At 41.4% G+C, this 25,315-nt stretch overlaps 1 protein-coding gene across 2 annotated transcripts in view; it reads left to right on the plus strand.

The window, feature by feature from the left end:
• Positions 1-25,315, plus strand: part of xpo6 (exportin 6) — a 109,058-nt gene that overhangs the window by 69,223 nt on the left and 14,520 nt on the right. Inside the window, exons 13-22 of one of the 2 annotated variants that reach the window (XM_020528600.2) lie at positions 1,011-1,170; positions 2,534-2,626; positions 3,857-4,001; positions 6,091-6,237; positions 7,688-7,877; positions 8,689-8,844; positions 19,391-19,505; positions 19,801-19,972; positions 20,463-20,624; positions 21,239-21,337. In XM_020528600.2, coding sequence (XP_020384189.2) covers positions 1,011-1,170; positions 2,534-2,626; positions 3,857-4,001; positions 6,091-6,237; positions 7,688-7,877; positions 8,689-8,844; positions 19,391-19,505; positions 19,801-19,972; positions 20,463-20,624; positions 21,239-21,337 — 1,439 coding nt within the window. The remainder of the gene's footprint in view (positions 1-1,010; positions 1,171-2,533; positions 2,627-3,856; positions 4,002-6,090; positions 6,238-7,687; positions 7,878-8,688; positions 8,845-19,390; positions 19,506-19,800; positions 19,973-20,462; positions 20,625-21,238; positions 21,338-25,315) is intronic. The other variant, XM_048609561.1, reaches the window with a different exon arrangement.

Genomic DNA, 25,315 nt, shown 5'->3' on the forward strand with positions numbered 1-25,315 from the left:
CCCGCAACCCCAATCTTCTGCATATAAATCAATATTTTCCAAGCTACCATTAGTTCTGAGGAAGGGTCACTAGGACCTGAAACGCTAACTGATTTTTCTTCACAGATGCTGCCAGACCTGCTGAGCTTTTACAGCAACTTCTGCTTTTGTTTGTGAAATGGACAAGTCTGTCTAATTTCAGTGACAAATTTTTGTTTAAAAAATGAATGAACTTGTTCAGATAAATTATGATTGTGACTTTCTGGCCCAGAGGTAGGAGTGCTATCACTGGGTCACAAGAACCCTAATGGATTTTAATGTAGAAAAAATTGTTCATCCAATTTTAAACTATAAAGAAGAGCAGAATAACTGAAGTGGTGAAAAGCTGGAAACAAAGTTGGGAATGCAGGTACAAACATTAATGTGTCAAGATCAAAAAGGTAAAACAGAATGCTAGCTTTTTTAAATCCTGAGGAATAGAATATAAGTAGCTTAAAATCCTACTTCAGTGATCCAACTTCTGGTTACATCACACCCACAGTACTGAGAGCACCTGAGTACTATCTTTCAGGAAAGTTCTATTGAAGACCTAGAAAGTAGTGTGGCATAGTAGAATGATCTCTGGATTCCAAGAGTTAAATTGCAAGAAGAGATTGCGTAAACAATAGTTGTGTTTCCTAGAATTTAGAAGGTGAAGTGATTTGGTGGAAGCTTTGAAGATATTATTTGGAACAGGATGGAGAGAAAAAAATACTGTTTTCAGCACTTGAAAAACTCTCCTGCAAATGGTAACTGATGAATCAGTTGTAAACTTTAACAAAAGTTCAATGTTAGATTTAACCAGTGACATTAAGGAATATGTGGCAAAGGTAGGCTTGTGAAATTGGGTTGCAGTTCAGCCTTGATTTCATTGAATGGCAGAACAGGTTTGCAGAGCTAAATGGCTTTCCTGGTTCATACTACTATAAATGTTTACCGTGTGACATGTATGCTTTGGGTGTTATTACATGCTGATGAATTGTGATCTTCAGTTCACAGATTGAACATTACAGCAGAGAATGACTGTCGACGTTTGCATTGTTCCTTACGTGACCTCAGCTCATTGCTTCAGACTAGTGGTCGCCTAGCTGAGTATTTTATTGGGGATGTGTTTGCAGCAAGGTTTAACGATGCACTCAGAGTTGTGGAAAGGTATGGAAAGGTTTTTTAAACTCACCGATTTGGTGACTGAATGTAGCTGACCTTGTGTTGGCAGGAGAGGGTTATCCTTCACCTTCAGTAACTGAATAGGCATGCACAGTGAGTGTATCTTCTGCTCAGCAATGAGAATTCGGTTCATTGTCAGATATTTGTTTACTTGTATTCTTTGTGTTGTTTTGTTTTATTCTATTCTGCAGCTACTAACCACTTGAATAGCTCTTGTCTTTTTGTTCAGTTTGCATCTGCCTTCAAGAACTACTTTTTTGTATTCTGCCACATCACAATAGCTACATTTATTTTAATATAGCTTATGTTTGGACTAGTTCAAACTTTTAACATGTCCCTGAGCTATTTGAATGTTTAATCTACACAATTGGTTACAGTCCCTGTGCCAATTTGTAGTTCATTTTGCTGTTGAATTATGTGGTTTATTCTTTGCATGTAGCATGCTTTAGATAAAAGTGCAGCTTATCTAACTGTCTGTAAACCTGCCTAGAGCTATCCCCATGCTGAGTGGGTCAAGGCATTGGTGTACAAACAGGAATATCCTGAGATGTTGCTCAGTCTGTACTAATGGCAATTTTCATCAGGGCCCTACTATTGTCTTCAGCCCCCATCAGATGAGGAGGGAAAGTATGCCGTGGCTCGCTCTTGCTTTCTGCTGACACCCTGCGTATGTTTGTGGTTGTCCAGCGAAGATGTTGTGGGTCTCCACTGTCTGGCTTGTGAAGAATGTACAGTGGGTTCAGGGGCTAGATTTTTTCCACACCACACTGTCCCAAAATTTTTCTTTCAGGATTGCTTTGCTGTGTCTTTGTATCCTGAAATTTCCATGCTGCCTTAAATAGAGAGAGGACCATTTGGTGCCTTGAGTCTGTTGTGCTGTTGAGATATTAATTTGTAATTCTTTGCAACCTCTAGTTCCATAACCACTTTATCTGGCAAAAAAATCTATCAAACTCCTAATTTAAAATCACTACTTCAACTAATGTCTGCTTTTTATAGGGGAGAATTTTGTGCTTCTACTCCTCTTTCTGTAAAGAATTGTTCCTAACGTCTGATTGTTTGCTCATTTTAAGAATGACTTCTTCTACTAGAAGAAATCCAGCAGAATATTTTTCTGTTTAGCCGATGTATTTCTTTCAAAATCCTAAAAGCCATATTCAAATCTCCTTAACTGAATGTTCCAGGGAATACAAACTTAAATTGTATTTAGGAACTTATCTTGGGGATTGCTCAAAAGTTTGCATGTGTACCTCTTCCAATTTGGAATCTTTCAGGAAAGATTTGTGCACATGTTTTTCTAGCCACGGTCCTGCTGATTTGCTTTTTGATGCATGTTACTCTGTCCTAGACTTGTTGAAGTGACGTTGTATGGATCCCAGATAAAGCTGTATGATATGGAAACGGCTGTGCCATCTGTGCTGAAGCCAGATCTGATTGATGTGTAAGTAATCATGTGCACAAAATCTGTTTTGTAAATTGATTTTGAGAACTGGGTGAAATGTGTCCTCTTCCTTTGTTCAGCCCTGATGTATCAACAATAGGAAGAAACTAATCTAAGCTGTCAAAGCTCTATCACTGTTACCCCTACATTGTCCTAGACCTGTTGCTAGGAATGTAATGTAGGAAATCTGATTGCTAACTCGTGCACAGCAAGATCCCACAAGCAGCAGTATGATGGTGACCGGTGGGTTTTTTTTGGGCGACTCTGGCTGAGAAATATTGACTGGTACGCTAAGATTGGCCGTGTTTTTCTGCAACATAGTGCCACATGATCTTTTACATTCATCAAGACAGCAAATTATTCCTTGGTTTAATGTTTCATCCAAGAGACAGCAGCTCCACGTGCTTGCACTGGGGCAATCAGTCTGAAGTTTGAGCGCAATTATCAATTGGACTTCACCCCAAATTAGAAGGTAGTGGGTTCAAGAGCCATCTGCTGACCCAAAGGTTTTAAAGGTGTTTGAAAGCACAATGCAAGAAACAATCAATGGGTTTGGCAAGACTCGATCTGAATGACCTTGCATTAAAATTGACAGAAGTCATCAACCTGAAAATTAATGATTTTTGCGCACCACCAGCACTGATGTTACCTGGCCTTTTAAATATTTATAGAATTTTGTTTTTAATTTGATTTCCAGTATATTCAGTGCTTTGCTTTTGTGTGGAGGTGTTTGGTTTGAACTCCTGAGGACTCCTGCCAAATAGTTGTTTTTCAGTTTATAGCATAGAAGCCAGGTTACTCTTCTCACAGGAAAACCAGACAGCCCTTCTCCCAAGCTACACTAACTGTATCTGGTTTTGAAGCACACTAAAGAGGTTTGGTTGCGTAATACCTCAGCTGGTGAATTGGTAGATAATACTGTCTGACATGGGAAAGAGTAGGGCAAAACCTTTTCACCCTGGATGGATTCGGTTCCATTGATTAGCCTCGCTTTAGGACTCTTAAATTGGTTCAGCATCTCTGGCTCCGGCAGATTTGCAGTCAGTCACATAGAGTCGGAAAATGTTTACAGCACAGAAGGGGAGGCCTTTTGGCTTGTGTTGTTTTCTCAGGCTGTCTAAGGGAACTGTCCTTCAGGTTTGGGATGTTGGACTTGTTTGCATAATGTCCAACTTCCGTTAATTTGTGTTAACGTTTTTGTGTTGACATCTTTTCAATCTTGTCTTTCAGTCATGCTCAGTCTCTGGCAGCATTGCAGGCTTATTCCCACTGGCTTGCTCAGTTTTACAGTGAAGTTCAACGGCAAAATCCTGAGCAGTTTGCGTCTCTCATTTCCACTGCCATGGAGGCTACTGCTCCCCTCATTAGTTCAAAGGTATGTTAACATCTTTGCTGGGAGGTTAAATGATAGTTTAGAGACATTTCATTTCATTTGTTTACATGGCAAAAGTTCTTATTTAGTTTGGATGCATGCAGCTAATTCCTGGGGCTTCTGTATATTGTATGGAAGATCAGATCCTGAAGCATAACTAGCTGATAGTCCGATGTGTTTTTTTTTTGAATCTCCATCTGCTCTGTAAGCAAGTAATCTCGTATGGTTTTAAGTCATCTTATAAAGAAGGGTCGCTGGACCTAAAACATTAACTGTGCTTTCTTTCCACGAACTGAACAGTCTGCTGCCAGACCTGCTGAGTTTTCACAACAATTTTTGTTACTCTTATTAAACTTAAGCTGTACTCCTTTTATCCACAAATATAAAGTCAGTGACGCACAATATGCAATGGCCAGGTGTTTTGGATGTGGAGGGAATATAGTCAGTGGGGAAAAAAAGAGCCCTGCATCATATGTCCAGACCACAAATGTAGAATAAGCTGTTCAGAATGCTTTTGATTTCTATGCATGTTGACAATGTTTTTGCAAAATAATGGCCAGTCTTCACTGGTAGATTGACCTTGGGTCTTTCCTTTTCCTTATGTTTTGGAATTCTTTCTTAGTGACTGTCATTTTCCTGCTCTTTTAATTGAATGGAGTGTGTACTTGGTAAAGGCAAGGACAGATATTATTGCACCTGGCTCCTGAGCATTCCTGTTTACGTTTTACTCATGATCTCTGTTAAGTTGCAAGTAAGCTCTGTATACTTTTTCCCTTTGTGGTTTTCAAGTACTGTCCATTTATCCATTTCAGTCCACAGTTGAAAATAACGTGTCCCTTGTAGTACAGTACACTGCTTTCGCCACTTCACAGCTGCATACTTTTGCTGATGGGTATGCATTTAATTTCTACCCAAGATTGTGTGAAGTGATTGTTGGTATGTATGATTCGTGCATCAAGAAGTTGCAGGTCAGTATTTATGATGGCATTTAGTGTGTGTATGTACCTAGTTTCACTACAAAGACCCAAAACGTCACAGGTGCCTGACTGTACCAGTAAGCTGCTTGATTCAAACCTGGTATCCTTTGTAAGCACCTAATATTCCTCCTATGAATGTTGTAATGCACAGTGTATGATTTGTGAGTTCTTCAACATTGAGTTTTGATTTTGAATTTCAGTGGCAAACGAATTTTGTGTAACTGAAGATGTTTAATGATTTAACTTTGTTAGTATCTTGTAATCATTGTGATGTCATTTGAAAAGCAGTCTGTGTTTTGGAGGCTAATGATTTTTGTTCACACTGGGAGAATTTTATGAGCAAAGATGAACAGTTGTGCCTTTAGGTTCCAGTTTGGAGACATTTTCCTTTTTTTTTGAGGAATCACCCATAGATTGGAAAATAGCTTTTTAGTTTGTTTGGGCAGCTCTGCAGGCTCTTACCTGAAGCTGAATATGTAAAGCAGTTACATTTGAGAAAGGGAGAAGGTAATTTAGCATTGTTAAAAATGGATTACTTCTTGAAAGGAGTTTAGTTTAAGTTCCAGACCAGAAGTCTATGGTTAAAATTCAGGAAAGGTTATGTGAAGATGAGGAAGTCCAAGCTCAGTTTTGAGAAATCAAGAAGCCATCAGATTTTTGCCATCAGGAATAGATGCTACTGGGCCAGTCCCTCTTGTAGAGAAGGGATTTCTCTCTGGTGTTGTGACATGCTGTTGGGATTAGTAAGATTATATTTTCCTGTGTTTTGCAATCTTTAACCGTGTTCTATGTATGTAGTTTGGTTTATTTTATTTTTTCACTTAATATTGAGTAATTAACTCCCACTTTATTGTTAAAAGCAAATGTGCAACATTGTGTTTGTTTTTGTGGGAGACCGCCTTGCTAAAACCAAAAGTCTTTTCAGCCTTCAGTCTGGGGTCTGACTGATCTAGCAATAACATCAGTTAGTATCATGTCAACTTGTTTACTTTGTATTTCTGATGTCCTGCACAATTCAGTGTCTTCTGTAAATTCTAACCCTGAGATTGCCATGTTAAAGCTTATGGGGTGATTGATTTCCAGCCTATCTGTCATTAACAGAATTCTCCCTGCAGGTGCCAGAGAAACTCTTGCTCTCAGCATGCCATTTGTTGCTGTCACTAGCCACCACAGTGCGTCCTGTTTTTCTGGTTAGAATCCAAGCAGTACAGAAAATCTTCGATAGGATTTCAGATGGTTCTGCTCGACAGCTCCCTCAGGAGGTAAATTAAGAGTACATCAAACTGATCAAAAATGAATTTCCAGTTTGTACCTTTAAAAGCACTCAAGTAGGCCATTGAAATGTTATCTTTGAGAAATATTCACAGCTGGCAGCACAACTGTGTTTGGTGAAACCAGCAGAATACAAGTTTTTTTGCCATCCTGAATGTGCGATTGAAAAAGTCTCTCAATGGCCTCGCCACTGCTGAGATGGTGTTTGTTTTATTTGTAATGCTATTGTTGAGCTGAAAAACAAATGTTGATCCCACATGAGAATAATGTGTTGTGAAGGGCTTGAGTTTTGAGGAGAGCTGCTGCCTTTGTAAGTCTTAAGGAACTTGCCACGTGATTATGATGCAGCATTATGGTTAAATAATGCTGATCTATAACTACCATTGCATTTACTGCTGAGCAGTACAGTTAAGGGAGTAATAATTCAATATTGGGTAATGCTTGACACATATATAGTGTGAGCAGCATATACCTGGTTAGTAAAGTGGTAAAGTGATCAATCCTAGGGGAGAAGGAAAGAGGGCTTTCACATACCTCTCAATGGATGAACAAAGATTGTGTTCTGAAGCAGAGTCCTATCAGACCCTAAACAATAACTCTGTACCTCAATAAATGCTGCCAGGCCTGTTAAGTATCTCCAGTTTGCTTTTTATTTAAGCATCTGCAGTTTTTTTGTTTAAATTTGGCTGAATCCCACACAAGAATCTACCTGGCAATACCACTGTACCTGGACTTGCAAAAAACTTACTAAAGTTGGGTCATTGTCAGTAGAGGAGCTCTAACACTGTTTGGTCCCTGTTGTCCACCGCTTAAGATTCTGAATCCTCTACCAAATTGAATGTTAATATTTTCCTGTCTTCTTTCTGTGGCTGTCATTCTACAAAGCCAACCATCAATAAATTGTGGTTATAAACTAGTTATAGGTGCTGAAACTTTACTGTAAGTGAATTTGGATGATCAGAAATAATTTTGCCTGTATTGGGTATGCTAATCATGGGTCCCGGGGTATGATAGCAAAACTGGATTTAACTGGATTAATCTGGAGACGTGTCTCATCATGTCTAGACCCACCAATTAGTGGTTGATTCTAAATTGCTCTTTGTCTAGCTAGACAGTGGGGGGTAATAAAGCAAACTGTTTACTCACATTCCTGTTTCTGATTTTGCTCCTGTATTTATAAATCAGAGCATCCCATACACCTTTTTTGGCAGCCTTTTCAAATTCTCCTCCTACACTCGGCTTTGCATATAGACAGTAGGTCCCATGCCCTCTTCAAAATGCAAGTTCTGGTGAAATTTGCAGTTAGAATGCCAAAACTCTGATTTTGGGGGAGCTGCCCTCAAACCTTGAGAGCTGCTTCATTAGCAGTTTTTGTTTAGTAAGTGTTGAATATTGGGCTGCCTGTTGAACTGCTTTGACTAATTGGTGTTCTCCTGCTAGGGCAAAGTGCTAGTGTGCAGGGCACTGTCCAACATGTTGCTCTTACCGTGGCCAAACCTTCCTGAGAGTGAACAGCAGTGGGCAGTCCGTTCCACCAATCACGCCAACCTCATTTCAACCCTCACCAGAGAATATCGACGACTCAAAGAAAACACAGGATTATCACAGGGCAAAGTGGGTCTAGGGAACAGTAAGTATTTATTTGCTGCATTTTGTTTTTAATCGCTGCCGTGTACATTTATTGCTGTGGTCGTCTACTAACAAGATGAACAGCTCTGCTCTTCCGCAGCACTGTGTGCCTAGCAGTATCTGAATAATGCAGGAATAAAATGGTTACATTTAGACTTACTTTGGGAAAGCATGTTTGACTTTGTGAAGAGCCATTAAACAACAGGATGTGTCAACAAAGTGGAACTCTTGTTGGAAATTTGTTTGGAAATACTCTGACCAATAAAGTTGGACAGCCTTGAAGTTGTGCATCATCTCATCTCATCTCAGCCTGCCATTAATTGTTTGTCACAAATCCATAGATGAATTTAAGTGATTTGATCTGTCTAACTCCCCAATCTCAGATTATTGCCTATTCTTTTGTTTGTTTCCCTGTTTTCCTTTTTACAATACAGATTGTATTTCTCTATAAGTAAACTTTGGCTCTTTGCACTTGCTACTAACACTAGCAATAACCATTGCTTGTATGTAAGAATGAATTCTCTGAGATGGTTAGAATTCCTGATTCTTCAGTACTGCAATGCATAAATGGCCTCTGTCCTACTGGCCTCCAAAATGGCACATTAAAGACTCTCAGCTGCTTTACTAAATAGAAATAGTGACATTCAGAACGTATACCACTGCTGAAGCACCAGTCTGCAATAAACATCAAGTTCTTCAATCTATGCATGGTTTAAAAGGAGGCAGACATTTGAAGCTGTTTCTAGTCTATGAAGTTCCAGAATACTATTCCACGTGAACTGTTTTGATTTTCATACCGTTCGTTTTTTTAGCAAAAGTGGTTGTCCAGGAAACACTGAGCATCCTGAGGTACATCGTGGAGAATATCTCCGGAGAAGTGACGAAATCCCGCCAAATCTGCTACCAGTCTCTGCAGGAGTCAGTGCAGGTCTCCCTGGCACTCTTCCCAGTCTTTATTCACCAACCTGGTAAGATACTTGGTTTGCAGTATAGTTTGCTTTTGATCTCAAAAATATGAGCATTCTTATTAACTGGTTTGTAGTGGTCATTAAAGGTTGCATTCATCTTTCTAATCTGTTTGACACAACGGTAGTTAACTGATGTGGTCACCATTATCCCGATGCACAGATGCGTTCTTGCTCTCACTATCACCAATCCCCAGGCACAGGGTCCCATGGGGAAAATGTTAGAAAAATTAAAAATCCAAAGAAACTCTGCCTGTCTGACAAATCCAAAAAAGCCTAGTCCTCGACCAAAGCTATTTCAGTTTCACTGCAGCACTTCTATAGAAGAGAATTTTATACAGCCCACACCACCAGAAAACGTAATGTGCAAGGTGCAATGTTTTTGCTTCCTAATAGTTGAGGCACAGGGTAAAATCAGTGGCTTTCTTGTAGCATGTCTGGCATTATGCCAGCGTGATGCAGGTTTGTACTGTTATTCATTTGCATACCATGAATACTTAGTGACATGAAACAGTTTCCAATAAAATCCTAATTTAAAAATAGTCAGTGATCCACAAGAATCTTGTGGCACCTGGTTCACAGTCGATTAAAAGTGATATGAATTTGTTTACCTTGTACAGCTTTGAGTAAAATCAGCAGTGTTCTTTCTTGACTGCAGCACAAGAATGGAGCAATAGTCTTAATTCTCACCTGGTGACAAATGTGAGTCAATGGTGAGTAGTTTGTGGAGCAGAGTTGGACGTGGTAGATTAGAGGGATTCCATGGATGAGAGGGTGGGGTTAGAATCACAGATGAATGAAGTGAGAAGGACCTGATCTCCTAGGAATGCTAGGTATGGAGATAGTTGAGAGAGGGGTAAATGTGCGACCATCTCAGGGTTTTGGCTGACCCAGTTCTTCTGGGACTTTTGAGTTCACTGACGATATTTCAATTAAACTTGTTCTCCGACTTTGTGTATAGTGGAGAGATCCAGCTGAGCCTGCAAGTTTGTTTATGCCCCAAAGATTGGCAAGTTCAACGCTGAACTCTTATCAACATTGAATAGAGTAAACAAGAAAAAGTTTTCTTCCTTAGCAAAGGCACTCTTCTGTGTCTATAAATGTGTGCTAACTATGGAGCTCTCATTACAATTAGCTGTCTAAGTCAGCTATTCCCAAGAAGCAAGCAGTCCACGCAGGAAAATAGGTTAATAAATAAATACATTTGCAAGTGAAATATTTTGAAAACTACCCTTGTCACCTTTGCTCTCAAGTCTTGTGTTAATGGTAATGTTATTGGGGCAGCAAAACTGTGGCCATGGGGCAGCAAAACTGTGGCCATGGTGCAGAGCGTCCCTGCTCCTATAGATCTGCTATAGATGCAGTGTTTTCAGCTGACACTGGGTTTTGGCAATAAAAAGCTTTATCTGTCATTAAGCTAAATGTATTACATACATGCATCTGGCACTTAGAACTTGAATTTGAATCACCTAGGCAAAAAGAGAGTGGCAGTAGTGCACTGTTCTAGTTATGACGTCCAGAATGATGCTGACATCTCCTAGCAATTATTTCTTATTGGCTAAGAGTATAAAGGCTGTGTAGTTAAGGTGAATTGATGGGAACACTCAAAATATATGGATAGATTTACCCCCCAAAAAGCATCAAATTACCCAGGAAAATCACTTCATTGCAAGCATTTAGAGACAGATTCTGTAAGCAGCTGCTCCTCCAATCAGTCTGCTTTTTTCATGCTCCAATCACACTTTTTTTTTTCCTTTGCTCGAGACAAGATTTGCAGTTGGAGCAACAAGATCAGGAGATGAAAGCTGTGATTGACGCAAAATCTGACCCATCAGGTGACAAAGGGGGAGGAATGCATTGCTTAAAATGTGCCCTAATGAGTATGGTCCTTGGTGAGAGGTCCAGATCCCAAGCTGTAACGGGAGCCTATAAGTTGGTGTTCTAGAAGACCATAAGGCATAGGAGCAGAAATTAGGCCATTTGGCCATCGAGTCTGCTCTGCCATTCAGCCATGGCCGATGTGTTTCTCAACCCTATTCTCCCACCTTCTCCCTGTAACCTTTGATCCTCTTAACAATCAAGAACCTATTTACTTGATGACTGGCTTCCACAACCTTCCGTGGTAATGAATTCCATAGATTCACCACTCTCTCTGGCTAAAGACATTTCTTCTCCTTTCCATTCAAAAGGGTCTTCCCTTTACTGTAAAGCTGTGCCCTCAGGCCCTAGTCTCTCCCGCTAATGGAAACGTCTTCCCAACATCCACTCTATCTGAGCCTTTCAGTATTGTGTAAGTTTCAATTAGATACCCCCTCATCCTTCTAAACTCCAATCAAATATTGACCGAGTCTTCAAATGTTCCTCATGCTAAGCTTTTCATTCCTGGGATCATTCTTGTGAATCTCCTGTGGACCTGGTCCAGGGCCACTATACCCTCCTTGAGATACAAGGCCCAAACTTGCTGTCAATTTTCTAAATATGGTCTGAACAGAGCCTTCTAAAGCCTCAAAAGTACATCCTTGCTTTTATATTCTAGTTGGCTTGCAATAAATGCCAACATTGCATTTCCCTTCCTAACTACCTACTCAATATCCAAGTTAACCTTAGAATTCTGGACTGGGACTCCCAACTCCCTTTGCACTTCACACATTTGAATTTTCTCCCCATTTAGTAAATAGTCTATGCCTGTATTCTTCCTACGAAAGTGCATGATCTCTCGCTTTCCCACATTGTATTCCATCTGCCACTTTGCCCACTCTCTCCTAACCTGTCCAAATCCTTCTGTAGCCTCCCCACTGCCTCAATACTACCTGTCCCTCCACCTATCTTTGTATCATCTGCAAACTTAGCCAGAATGCCCTCAGTTCCTTCATCCGGGTGATTAATGTACAAAGTGAAAAGTTGTGATTCCAACACTGACTCTTGCGGAACTTCACTGGCTGCCATCCTGAGAAAAACCCGTTTATCCTCACTGTCTGCTTTCTGCCAGATGGCCAATCTTCTATCCGTGCTAGTACCTTGCCTCTAACACCATGGGTTCTTATCTTACTCAGCAACCTCCAGTACCACCTCATCAGTGGCCTTCTGGAGGTCCAAATAGATAACATCCATTGGTTCTCCTCTATCTAATCTGCTTATTAATTCCTCAAAGAATTCTAACAGATTTGTCAGACATGACCTCCCCTTGATGAAACCATGCTGACTTTGCCCTTTTTCCCCATGCACTTCCAGGTATTCAGAAATCTTGTCCTTCACAATGGACTCCAAAATCTTACCAATGACCAAGGTCAGGCTAATTGGCCTGTAATTTCCTCCTTAAACAAGAGGTTTACATTAGCAATTTTCCAGTCCTCTGGGATCCTACCTGACTCGTGATTCCTGAAAGATCACCACTAACGTCTCCACTATCTGTTCAACTATCTCCTTCAGCAGTCTGGGATATAGTCCATCTTGTCCAGGTTATTTATCCATCTTTTAGACCTTTCAGTTTTTCTAGCACTTCTCTTTGGTGATGCCCACCATACTCGCCTCTGCCCTCCGACTCTCTTCAATTTTTGGGATGCTACTCATGCCTTCCATTGTGAAGACTGATGCAAGGCGTTTGTTCAGTTCCTCCACCATTTTTTTGTTACCCATTACTACTACTCCAGCATCATTTTCTAACAGCTCAATGTCCACTTATGTCTCTCTTTTTACCCTTTCAGATATCTAAAGAAATTCTTGCAATCTCTTATTACTGGCTAGCTTACCATCATTTAATCTTCTCCCTCCTTATTTTGTTTTTTGGTTGTCCTCTGTTGGTCTTTGTAGGCTTCCCAAACCCCTGGCTTCCAGTGGGATATGCTTTCTCTTTTGCTTTTATGCTCTCCCTGACTTACCTTGTCAGCCATGGCTGACATTGTCCTCCCCTTTTTTCCCTAGGGATGATTTTTTTTTTGGCTGTCTCCCAAATTAGTCCCAGAAACGCCTGCCTAGGCTTCTCTCCAGTAAATTCTGGCCAGCTCCTCCCTCATGCCTGTCGGATTCCAACTTCTCCCTCAAATTGCAGAATAAATTCTATCATATTATGGTCACTGCTTCCTAAGCGTTCCTTGACTGTAACCCCCCCTATCAAATTTGCCTCATTACAAATCACCAAATCCAGAATTGACTGTTCCCTAGCAGGCTCCTCCACAAGCTATTCCAAAAAGCCATCTTGTAGATATTCCACAAATTCCTTTTCTTGCAATCCACAACCAACCTGATTTTCCCAGTCAACATGCATATTGAGAGATAGTAGGAACTGCCAGTGCTGGAGTCTGAGATAACAAGGTGTGGATCTGAAGGAACACAGCAGGCCAGGCAGCATCAGAGGAGCAGAAAGCTGATGTTTCTGGCCTGGACCCTTCTGAAGAAGTGGGGGAGGGGAAGGGGGCTCTGAAATAAATAGAGGGGGGAGCCGATGATAGGTGGATAATGGAGTGGATAGGTGGGAGAGAAGATGGACAGGTCAAGGAGGCGGGGATGAAGCTAGTAAAGGTGAATGTAGGTAGGAAGTTGGGGTGGGGGGTTGGTCAGTGAGGTGGAAGGAGCGGATAGGTGGGAGAGAAGACGGGGATGAGAAGGGGGGAGGTGCTGGTCTTGTGATGAGGTCGGCGGTGGGGAGATTTTGAAGCTAGTAAAGTCTACATTGGGTTGTAGGCTTCCAAGGCGGAATATGAGGTGCTGTTCCTCCAGTTTCTGGGTGGCATCGATGTGGCACTGGAGGAGGCCCAGGATGGACATGTCGTCCAGGGAATGGGAGGGGGAGTTGAAGTGGTTCGCGACTGGGAGGCGTTGTCATTTGTCGTGAACTGAGCGTAGGCACTCCACAAAGCGGTCTCTGCATGCATATTGAAACCCCCCATGATCACTGTAACCTTGCCTTTCTTACACCAGCAGACAGAGTCTTGTGCCCCACATTCTGGCTACTGTTTGGAGGCCTGTACGTAATTCCCATTGATTTTGTTTTTACCTTTTGCAGTTCCTCAACTCTACTCACAGATTCAATATCACCTGACTCTACGTCATTTCTTGCTGTTGATTTTAATTCCATTTCTTACCAATAAGGCACTCCTGCCCACCTGCCTGTCTTTTTGATGGGATGTATATTCTTGGATATTTAGCTCCCAGTCCTGATCCTCTTGCAGCCACGTCTCTGCCCACCACATCATACCTGCTGATTTCAAGATCATTTATCTTACTTCATATACTGCGTGCATTCAGATACAACACCTTCAGTCCTGTATTGACCATCCCTCTTCTCATGGTCATTTGTTTATCCAGTATGCTTGAAGTCAGATCCCTAATCCTTTCCAGAACGCACAATAGGACAGTGTTTGGAGACTTTAATAACTTGCCCTTAGTTCTCCTTTCTTTTCATTTTTTTCTATACTTTTCCGTGCAGTTGAATCCACCCCCCCGACGTGATAACCTCCTGCGTTGTTTCCCATTAGCTATTATACTACTTTTACCCTTCCCTTCCTCCTCCCACTTTCCAGTTTAAAGTCCTGTTGACCACCCTATTTACCTTTTTACGCTAGAATATCAATCCCAGCTCAGTTCAGGTGGAGACCGTCCCAATGGTACAGATCCCTCCTGTTTCAATATTGATGCCAGTGCCCCATGAAATTGAATCCCTCTTTCCCACAGCACTCCTTTAGCCACATGTTTACTTCCCTTTTATTCTTGTGTCCCTATGCCAATTTGCAAGTGGCTCAGATAAACCAGAGATTATAATCCTTGAGGTCCTGTTCTTTAATTTAGTTCCTAGTTCCTGATAATCCCCAAATGGGTCCTCCTTTCCTCATCTATGTTGCTTGTCCTGAAGTGGACCACAACAACTGGATCCTTCTCCCTCCCCCCAGTATCCTTTTCACGCTGTTCAGATGTCCCTCACCCTGGCACCGGGTAGGCAACGCACCATGTGGGCCGCACTATCCTGTTTACAAAGGATGCTATCTATTCCCCTCATTATAGAATCCCCTACAATTACCACTTGTCTCTTTGCTTCTCCCTCCCTCTCCCACCTACCCACTCACCCAAATAGTCTCCTGTATCATGGTGCTGTGGTCAGCTGGCTAATCCTCCCTACAGCCCTGTTTCTCATCCACACCAGGAACAAGTACCTCGTATCTGTTGGACAAGGTCAAGGGCCAAGGCTCCTCTGTTCCTGAATACAGGATCCCTCTACCTGCTGCACTTGCAGTCACACCCTGCTGTTTGTGACCACTGATGGAATTTGAGGTACTTAATCTACCAGGTGTGACTGACTCCTGAAAGTGTCCAGGTAACCCAGCCCACCCCCCAACCCCCACCTCCCCATGTGCCACAGTGTACGAAGTTCACGCTCCAGCTCACCAATTCTGAGCCCAAGTTCCTCCAGCAACCAACACTTGAGGGAATTGTAGTCACTGCAGCTTGCAGGGAGGTTGTACAGTACTTTAAATGATTGCAAGTCTCATTTCAAGCCTGTTAAGGATCAGTCCCCACCTCACTCTTTAACTCGGGTCAGTAATGTGCACCAGAAGCTTTGTAAGAGGATTGTATTGGAGGAATCAATGATTGTTGTACCTCACTAGGGTTGCATGCTGAAAATTGAGGCCCGTTATTCCTGGAGTTGTCACAAAGTTGAAGACTTAATGAAGCATGTAAAGATCCCGAATTTACCTGGGTTTCAAACCCAGATTAATAGAAAACATGAACTAGGTTTCTATGTTGAAGAAGAATTTCTATTCATTACAAGTTATTACTCTAGTTACAGGTAAACGTTGCTGATGGTTTGTAATACTACTGATTAAAACACGAATCCCTTTATAAATTTGCCCTTAAACGCTCAAACAAACAGGAAAAATAGATAAGCCAGAAAAAACTGGAAAGACAGTTCAGTAGTCTTTGTCGACAGGTTCTATTGTTGAGGTGGAGTCCATTATTAAGTTTGAGATTGTGGAGTACTTGGAAGTGCATAGTAAAATAGAGCTGAGTCAGCATGGCTTTAAGAGGAGGTCATGCTTGACAAATCTGTCAGATTTTTAACAGGAAGTAATGAGCATGTCACACAAAGGAGAGCCTGTGGATGTGATCTATTTGGATTTCCAGAAGGCCCTTGTCAAGGTGCTGCACAGGCGGTTGCTAAATCAAGTAAAAGCCCATGGTGTTAGGGGCAAGCTACTGGCATGGATAGAGGATTGGCTGGCTGGGAAAATGCAGAGTGGTAATAAAGGGGTCTTTTTCAGGATGACAGCCAGTGACTAATGGAATTCCAAAGGTTGTGTTGGGACTGCAGTTATTCATGTTATGCATTAATAATCTGGACAAAGGAAGGGCATTGTTGCAAACTTAACAACGACACAAAAATAGGTAGAGGGACCGGTAGTGTTGAAGAGGCTGGGAGACTGCAGAAGAACTTGGACAGTCTGGGGGAATGGGCAAAGAATGGAATACAGTTTGGGAAAGTGAGAGGTTATGCACTTTGGTAGGAAGAATAGGTGCGTAGACTATTTTCTAAATGGGGAAAGGTTTCAGAAATTTGAAGCACAAAGGCATCCTAGTTCATGGTTCTCTTATGGTTAGTATGCAGGCTCAAATGGCAGTTTGGGAAGGCAAATGCTAAGTTGGCATTCATTTTGAGAGGGCTAGAGTACAAGAGCAGGCATGTAATGCTGAGGCTGTATAAAGCTCTGCTCGGACTGCATTTGGAATACTGAAGTTTTGGGCCCTGTACCTAAGGAAGGATGTGCTGGTATGGGAGGGGCTCCAAAGAGGTTCACAATAATGATGCAGGAAATGAAGGATTTGTCTTGTAAGGAGTGGTTGAGGTCCCTGGTTCCATAAATCAATGAAGTTTAAAAGGATGAGGGCGGATCTGATTTGAAATTTGCAAAATATTGAGATGCTTGGATGGAATGGATGTGGAGATGGTGTTTCTACTAATAGGAGAGACTAGGACCTGAGAACACAGATTCGGAGTTGAAGGGCTGACCCTTTAGAACCGACATAAGGAATTTCTTCAGCCAGAGTGTGCTGGATCTGTGAAACTCATTGCTGCAGAGGTCAAGTAATTGAGTGTATTTAAGATGCAGAGAGGTTTTTGATTAGTAAGGGGATCAGGTATTATGGTGAGAAGGCTAGAGAATGGGGTTAAGAAATATGAGCCACAATCAAATGGTGGAGCAGACTTGATGGGCCAAAAGACCGATGTTCTGCTTTTTTTTATGATTGACCTAGTGACTCTTCTGGCGAGCACATTGCTTCAGTCTTTCTGCAGATGTTCTCACTGGTTGGTAAGGGACACTAGGTGGCTAGTTCACTTAGAGTTTTTGACTTGCCAGTTGAAAATCACAGCTTACAGCAACTATTGCAGGAAAGATATGGTGGTTTTCTTATCTTTAAAATTCAGTTTTGAGTACACAGAATATAGATGCTGCTTCTGAGCTGGGAAGAAATAAACAACTGCCTGTCTGCTCCCCACCCCCTGCCTTCCTTGCACACGGGCACAATCAAAAGATCTCCATCATTAGTAACTAGCCCACAGATCAGTCAACTTGTCAGCAAAAGCTACATCCGTACACCCCTCCTCTTGATCATCTGCAACTCAAACTTCTTGTATGGCTTGTTCAAACAGTTGTTTACAATGCTTGGCATTGGTGTCAGGTTATTTCCAAAATATACAGTGAACCTTTCAAATACTGAAATTTTTTTTAAACCATTCTTTCTTTTTCTCAATGTAGCCCACAGTTTTTTTTAGTTGAATGTCACGGTCCTTAAGTTGAATTGGCAAGAGCCATTAATAAATCTAACTGGTTTAAACATAAATTCATCTTGGAGTCATGCTTCGCTTATTTATTTAACTCAATTTAGCTGTGAGATCTGAAAGAATTGATTTTCTATCACGCAGATTGAATTTGAGGTTAGGAACCTGCAATATTTGAATATCCAGCTACTTTGTAACATTGTTCCTGTATCAACAAATGAATTTCCTTTAAAATAAGTGTGGTAGAGTAAGAACCAGAGGTTGCAATACAATTTTCTTCAGAACTATCGTTTTGATTTTTGGGGGCTACCTTTTCATTCCCTCTATCCTTAATCAGATAATACAGTCAAAGTAAGGCTGACGTTTTGGGCCTAGACCCTTGTTATCTCAGATTCTCCAGCATCTGCAGTTCCTACTATCTCTCACAGTCAAAGTAATCTGACTTTGTTTTGTGTTGGTGTATGAAATATTTGGGCTGGCACTGAAGCCTAATCAGAAGAATTTAACAACTTCCTCAAAAACCATCACTCTCTGCTAAACATTGTTATAGTACATAAGAGGAGCATTAATTTCAGGGTTCCACTATATTTGAAATTGTCGTGGTAGAAAGTACAAGTTAGAAACAAATGATTCATTTAAAAAATGAAACACACACCCATGTGCACAAAATCATCAATGTAAGCATTTTCCACAGGCTGGGAGATCTCAGTTAAATAAATACGGGCATCTGTCCTCTCCTCCACACAGCCGCACCCCATCTCCCCAAAAAAATACTTAATGCAGGCTCTTTGCTGAGCCTCCCAACAATAAGCGCAAAAGACAACCAGCTTGTGATTGGAGGACCAGCTCTTAGATTCTGACATTCCAGAAAGAAGAGTGACTTTTCTCTGCCCTGTAATTGAATTTTCCAGAGCAATTTTAGGGCTCTTGGGACTAATTCACCATCTGCATTGTGTATTTTGAGCCTTGGTTTGGTGTCAAATAGATTACTTTTGGATTGGAAAATGGGTGATAGAGTTAAGACACAGATCTGCCGTGATCTAGTTGAATGATAACAATATATTTGAATGATTTCCTCCTATTCCTATGATTTGATCTTCCCATTTGAAGTGCCACTGTGTACTTCAGTCAGTAAATTGATATACTTAAAAGATTCTCCTCAACACTTAAGTAGAAGCCAATTCCTGTCTGATTTGTTATCCATTTCGGCTGAGGCTCATTCTCAACTGACTTAGGCTGATTTTTATGACCAGCCCTCTTGAACAGATATTGTGGCTTGTACCCTCTGATCTCCATGCTGAACTGCTTAGAAGTGATTTCTTTAGGAAGAAGGGATTGATATGAAAGCTCACTGCTTCTGGGTTGCTAGTTTGTGTTTTGTAAATAAGTAATTAAGGTTCACTTTATGCACTTGAGATTTCTAGGAAAACTGATGTTTTAATCAGACTCCCTGTTAAAAATATCAAGTTGGCAAAGTTTGTATCCAGAAACTAGGAAGCTTTCCTTTACATCAGTTGGCTCTGGACTTAAAATGGTAATGGGCAACAAGATCAACACCACTGTTTTAAGTCCACTTACCGGTTTCTCAAATCTAGAGCTGATGGCGTCTTGCTCTCAATATTTGCTTAGAATTTGTGCTGGTTTCTCCTTGCACCATCGTACCCGCTGTTGCTTGATGCATCTTCATGGAGTTATTGCTTGATATGTAGCTATGGGATTGTGTACAATTAGGAACTGTTGCCTCTTAAAGTTCAATATAGATTTCCTCCTTTCTTTCAGGTGTTACAGATGAGATGCTCAGCTTCTTCCTCACTTTGTTTCAAGGCCTCAGGGTGCAGATGGGTGTTCCCTTTGCAGAACAGATTATCCAAACCTTCCTAAACATGTTTACCAGGTAACTCTGCTTTGTTGGGGGAGGGGGAACTGAGCCCTGCCCAGTTGTCACCAGGAGAACAGCGTCATTTTCTCCCAGGCTGGGAAAAGGCATGTGGGTAGTCAGAGCTTTGCTCTTTGGATGTTGCTTGGAATGTGGAGACTGTTATCCTGGCATCACTAGGAAAGTGGCTGATCTTCATACTCATCATAGGGATGGGAGTTTGGAGGTAAAGAATCCTGCTCCTGTACTTAATTACACTTGAAAGACTTAATTCAGTGCCCAACATCATTCTGTATTTATCCCATCTATGCAGGGAGCAGCTGGCAGAGAGTATCCTGGAGGAGGGTAGTGGAGGTTGCCGTGTAGTGGAAAAGTTCTTGAAGATCCTGCAGGTGGTGGTCCAGGAGCCTGGGCAGGCATTCAAACCATTCCTCCCCAGCATCATCTCCTTGTGTATGGAGCAGGTCTACCCAATCATTGCAGAGGTAAAGCTGAGACACAGTTGCATCTCCAGTGTTGGTATAGCACAACTGTTCAGATTTTTTTGTTAGAGTATCAGCACTGAAGGTAACCATGTTGATATGTTCTCTGTAGCCATTTAATGTCGGTATAACTTATTTTTAGTATTGTCTGCTGTAAAGCACTGTATGCACAATTCCTGAAATTATGCAAAACTATCGAATAGATCTTGGGTACTAAAGAAATGGAGATATAATGTGAGGCAGTGGTGTTGATGTGAAAGTTTAACTGTTTAATTGAAAGGTGGAGCAGGTTCAAGGAACCATGTTCTTTACTCCGTGTTATTCTTGTGCCGCCTTGTATTTCTTGTCTAACCCCTTGCATTCTGCCAATGTTTTGCTTGATACTAGAGAATTTATTTGGACTTGAGTCCCATTAGAATCAGATTACAAATCATTTTAGATTAGATTGTGTTCTTTGCTAGTTTGCTTCTCATGCTCCTTTCTTGCTCTCCAGCGAGCCTCGCCAGATGTGAAGATGGAGTTGTTTGAGCTACTTTACCAGATCCTGCACAATAACTGGCGATTTTTCTTCAAATCATCTGTATTGGCCAGCGTTCAGCATGGAACAGCTGAGGAGCCAATGGAGAATGAGGCCCAGTTTGCTTCTACTATGCAGGTAATTCTGGTTCTTTTGTGTGTTATGTTTGTTGTCATGTTCTTGTGGACTGTCCTGTCGCTTGTACATTCAGGATTGGGAAACATTCTGTTGCCTCACTACAGGAGTGAGGCTGAGCAGCTCAGTCAGAGGACTGTCTTTCAGACAAGGTATGAAACTAAACCATTGGGTGACCATAAAATATCCTGCATAATTTTTCAAGGAGGCACACTGAGTTCACGCAGTCTATTGGCCAATATTTTTATCCCTCTGACATTAAAATTAACTGTTTATTTCTGTTTGAGGAGTCTATTTGTTTGCAACTTGATGGCTGTTACCAGAAGTGCAGTCTCCAATTGTAAAGAGCTGCTTTGGCTGTAAAACCTCTTGGGTGTCCTAGGGATGAGATGGGTGCTATATACAAGTGGCCATTTCTTCCCTTTACACAGTATGATGGCCAAAGCTGCTGTTAACTCTGCCTTGGGGCCTTCTGTGGCCAGTATATCTGCTCTGTGGTGCTGCTGTAAATGAAATGGCTGATGAGGTACTATACATAAAGATTATCCTTGTTTTGTGGAAAATTGTGATGGTAAAATGCTGTTCAAGCCCACTGCATCTTCCTGTTCTTTTGCCAGGCTTTTGGTCAGTCCTTTTTGCAGCCAGACATTCAGATTTTTAAACAGAACTTGTTTTATTTGGAGACACTCAACACCAAGCATAAGTTGTATCATAAGGTGAGTCTGATTCACTTACATCTGCAATAGGTTTAGGACAGGTTTCCCCACTCTGAAAGTGATATCATATCTCAAGCTAGGTTCAGCATGATGTTAGAAATAAGCCTTTTTCCCCCTATTGCTATACTTACTGAAATCCACTTAAATTGATCATTAAATATAAAGTTGCAAGTATAAAAATTCAGTTCTATTTGTCTCATGAAGACTCTCCAAACCAGGACAGAGTCTACATTTAGACATTTTCCTTGGATAAGGAATATCCAGAGAGTTATGGGTGTCTTAGGCTGTTGAAGAGAAATCTCTACTGGGGTCTGCTATGACCAACCAAATGACTACTAAAACTTGGATTATTGTAAAAGAGGAACCTGGGTGGCTTAGCAGGTTGCATGAAAATGCACAGAATTGTACTTGAAGAACTGCTTTTATCATATAATGGTAAGGTCCTGGGGAGTGTTGTTGATAAATGAACATAATTCCTTGAAAGTAGAGTCGCAGGTAGACATGATAGTGAAGAGGGCGCACGGTATGCTTGCCTTTATCGGTCAGTGCATTGAGTATGGGAGTTGAGAAGTCGTGTTGAGGCTGAACAGGACATTGGTTAGGCCACTTTTGGAATACTGTGCAGTTCTGGTGTCCCTGCTGTAGGAAGGATGTTGTGAAACTTGAAAGGGTTCAGAAAAGATTTACAAGGATGTTGCCAGGGTTGGAGGGTTTGAGCCATAAGGAGAGGCTGAATAGGCTGGGGCTATTTTACCAGGAGCATCGGAGGCTGAGGGGTGACCTTATTGAGGTTTACAAAATCATGAAGGGCATAGACAGGGTGAATAGCCAAGGTCTTTTCCCCAGGGTGGGGAGTCCAAAACTAATGTTAAGACGTGGACATTTTTTAACTTCACCTCTGTTAGAGTCATAGAGCTGTACAGCTTGGAAACAGACCCTTCAGTCCAACTTGTCCATGCCGACCAGATACCAAGTTAATCTAGCTTCATTTGCCAACATTTGGCCCCATATTCCTCTCAATTCTTTCCTATTCATATACCCATCCAGATGCCTTTTAAACGTTGTAATTGTACCAGCCACCACCCAATTCTTCTGGCAGCTCATTCCATACAAGCACCACCCTCGGGGCATGGGTTTAAGGGGAGAGGGGAAAGATTTAAAAGGGAGCAAAGAGACAAATTTTTAAAGCAGGGGGTGGTGGTTGTTTGGAATGAGCTACAGCGGAAGTGGTTGAGGTTGGGACAATTACAACATTTTAAAAGGCATCTGGATGGGTATATGAATAGGAAGGGCTTAGAGGAATATGGGTCCAAATGCTGGCAAATGAGATTGGATTAACTTGGGGTATCTGGTTGGCATGGACAAATTGGACCAAAGGATCTATTTCCATGCTGTACAGCTCTATGGCTTTATAACTCTAATTGAGGTGAAGTTAAAAAATGTCTGTCCTAAAGTCAGTCATGTTGAACCTTGCTGGTGATGCAGTTAAAACCATTGAAATGATGCAGCACAGAAGGGGGCCATTTGGCCCATCTTGTCCATGCTAACCCAAAGACACCGCGGTGCCCTTTATAATCTCCTCTTCCTGCACATGGCCCATAGCTCTGCAGCTTGAAGCACTTAACTTTAAGAGTTTAGGGTCTCTGTCTCCACTACCACCTCAGGCAGCGAATTATAGATACCCACCACGCTGTATGTCTTTTTTTTTTAAAAAAAAAAAGGCTTTCCTCATGTCCTCTCTAATCCTACTGCCACCTGGCTAGCATCTATGATCTTGGTTTTTGAACTCTCTGCCAAGGGAAGCAGGTTCCTCCTGTCTCTCTTCGCCCTCACAATTTTGTATATCTCAATGTCATGCCTCAGCCTTCTCTGTTCCAAGGAAATCAACCCCAACCTCTCCCAAATCTCCTCGTAGCTACAGTTCTCCAGCCCTGGCAACATTCTAGTAAATCATCTTTGCACAGTCTCCAAGCAATTGCGTCCTTTCTGTAATGTGGTGACCAGAACTGCACACAGTATTTCAATTGTGGCCTCATTGGTGTCTTGTACAGTTTCATCATTATATCTCTACTTTTGTATTCTATACCTCTACCAATGAAGGAGAGCATTCCACATGCCTTCTTTACAACCTTCTCTACCTGTACTGCTACCTTTAGGCACCTGTGCACTTGGACTCTAAGATGTCACTTCATGTAAATCTCTCAGTATATCCTCATTTATTGTGTATTCCCCTTTTAAATGTTTGACCTCTCTAAATGCATTACCTCACATTTATTAGAGTTGAACTCCATCAGCCCTGCCACTTCAACGCAATATATGATTTTGGAGCTTACAGCTATCTTCTACAGTATACACTACACGGCCAAGTTTTGTCATCTGCAGATTTCCAATTGTGGTCCCTACATTCAAGTTCAAATCGTTAATGTCGAAAACAAATAGCAGGGGTCCCACACTGAGCCTTGTGGAACACCATTTGTAACAGATTTCCACTTGCAAGTGCAGCTATCAAAAATTATCCTTTGTTTCCTATCACTAAGCTAACTTTGGATCCAGTCTGATACATTACCCTGTATCCCATGGTCTTTTACCTTTTTTGGACCAGTGTGCCATGTGCAACCTTGTCAAATGTCTTGCTAAAATCTACATAGAAAGCATAGACTGCACAATCCTCTTTGTCACTTCCTTGAATTCAATCAAATTTGTAAGGTATGACCTTACCTCAACAAAACTATGCTGACTAGTCTATGCCTTTATAAGTGATATTTATTCAGTCTCTCAGGATTGATTCTAACAATTTGCTTACCACTGAAGTAAGAAAACTGGCCTATAATTGTTTGCATTTGTTTTGTACATTTTTTAAACAGAACCACATTTGCATTCCTCCAGTCCTCCAGCACCTCACCTGTCTAGTGAAGATTGGGTCAGAGAGTTGGCCTGGACTTGATGGTCCGAATGGGCTGCTTCCATGCTGTGGGGATTCTATGATGTCCCTACCGCTGGGCCAGGAGAACCAGGTTCAGGTCCTACCTGCCTCAGAGTGGTGTGAAAATAGCTCTGAACAGGTTGATTAGAACATATAAATACTTCCTAGTCATGCAGGAGTCCTTTTATTAAAATTTTCTTCTTCACCATATCCAAATCTTTGAGGCAAGTTGAACTTTTCCAGTATAAAGCCCAATCTGAAATTTGATAACTCAGCACAAAACAGAAATTGAAGCAGAGAATTTGCTGGTCTCTGGCTTATTATTGGACCAGGCAGAGTCGTTATTCAAAACTACCAACTGTCCATTTGTGTGAATCAAGTTACTGCTGAGAGCTGTCCATTGAAGAGATTGTGTAGTAAATGAGACCTGCCAGATACCCCATTTGATCAGCTCAAATGAATTTTTTTGTTTATTCATTAATGGGATGAGGGCATCGCTGGCTAGGCAGCATTTATTGCCCATCCCTAATTACCCAGAGGGCAGTTCCGAGTGAACCACATTGCTGTGGGCCTGGAGTCACATGTTGGCCAGACCAGGTAATTATGGTAGTTTCCTTCCCTAAAAGACATTTAGTGAACCAGATGGGTTTTTCTGACAATTGACAATGAGTTCATGGTCATTAGATTCTTCAATCAAGGTATTTTATTGAATTCACATCCTACCATGGCAGATGGTGGGCTTTGAACCCAGGTCCTCAGAATGTTATCTGGGTCTCTGGATTAATAGTCCATCAATAACACCACTACGCTATCACTTCCCCATTGAGACTGATAAAATCCTGTGTTTTTGCTGTTTGCATATTTGGTACAATGATAAAAAGTTGTGAGCATTATACTGAGTTCCCTTTTTTATGCTTGTAACAGACAATTGCCATTTTGCAATCAGATTTGTCAATTTAATTACTGAAAATTACTCAGTCTGGACTGTTGGGCAAGAAATCCTTTTAGCATTTAGTCAGTTATACAACACAGAAACAGGCTCTTCAGCCCAACTC

Source organism: Rhincodon typus, chromosome 21 (assembly GCF_021869965.1).
Source record: "Rhincodon typus isolate 14 chromosome 21, sRhiTyp1.1, whole genome shotgun sequence".
Classification (NCBI taxonomy): domain Eukaryota; kingdom Metazoa; phylum Chordata; class Chondrichthyes; order Orectolobiformes; family Rhincodontidae; genus Rhincodon; species Rhincodon typus.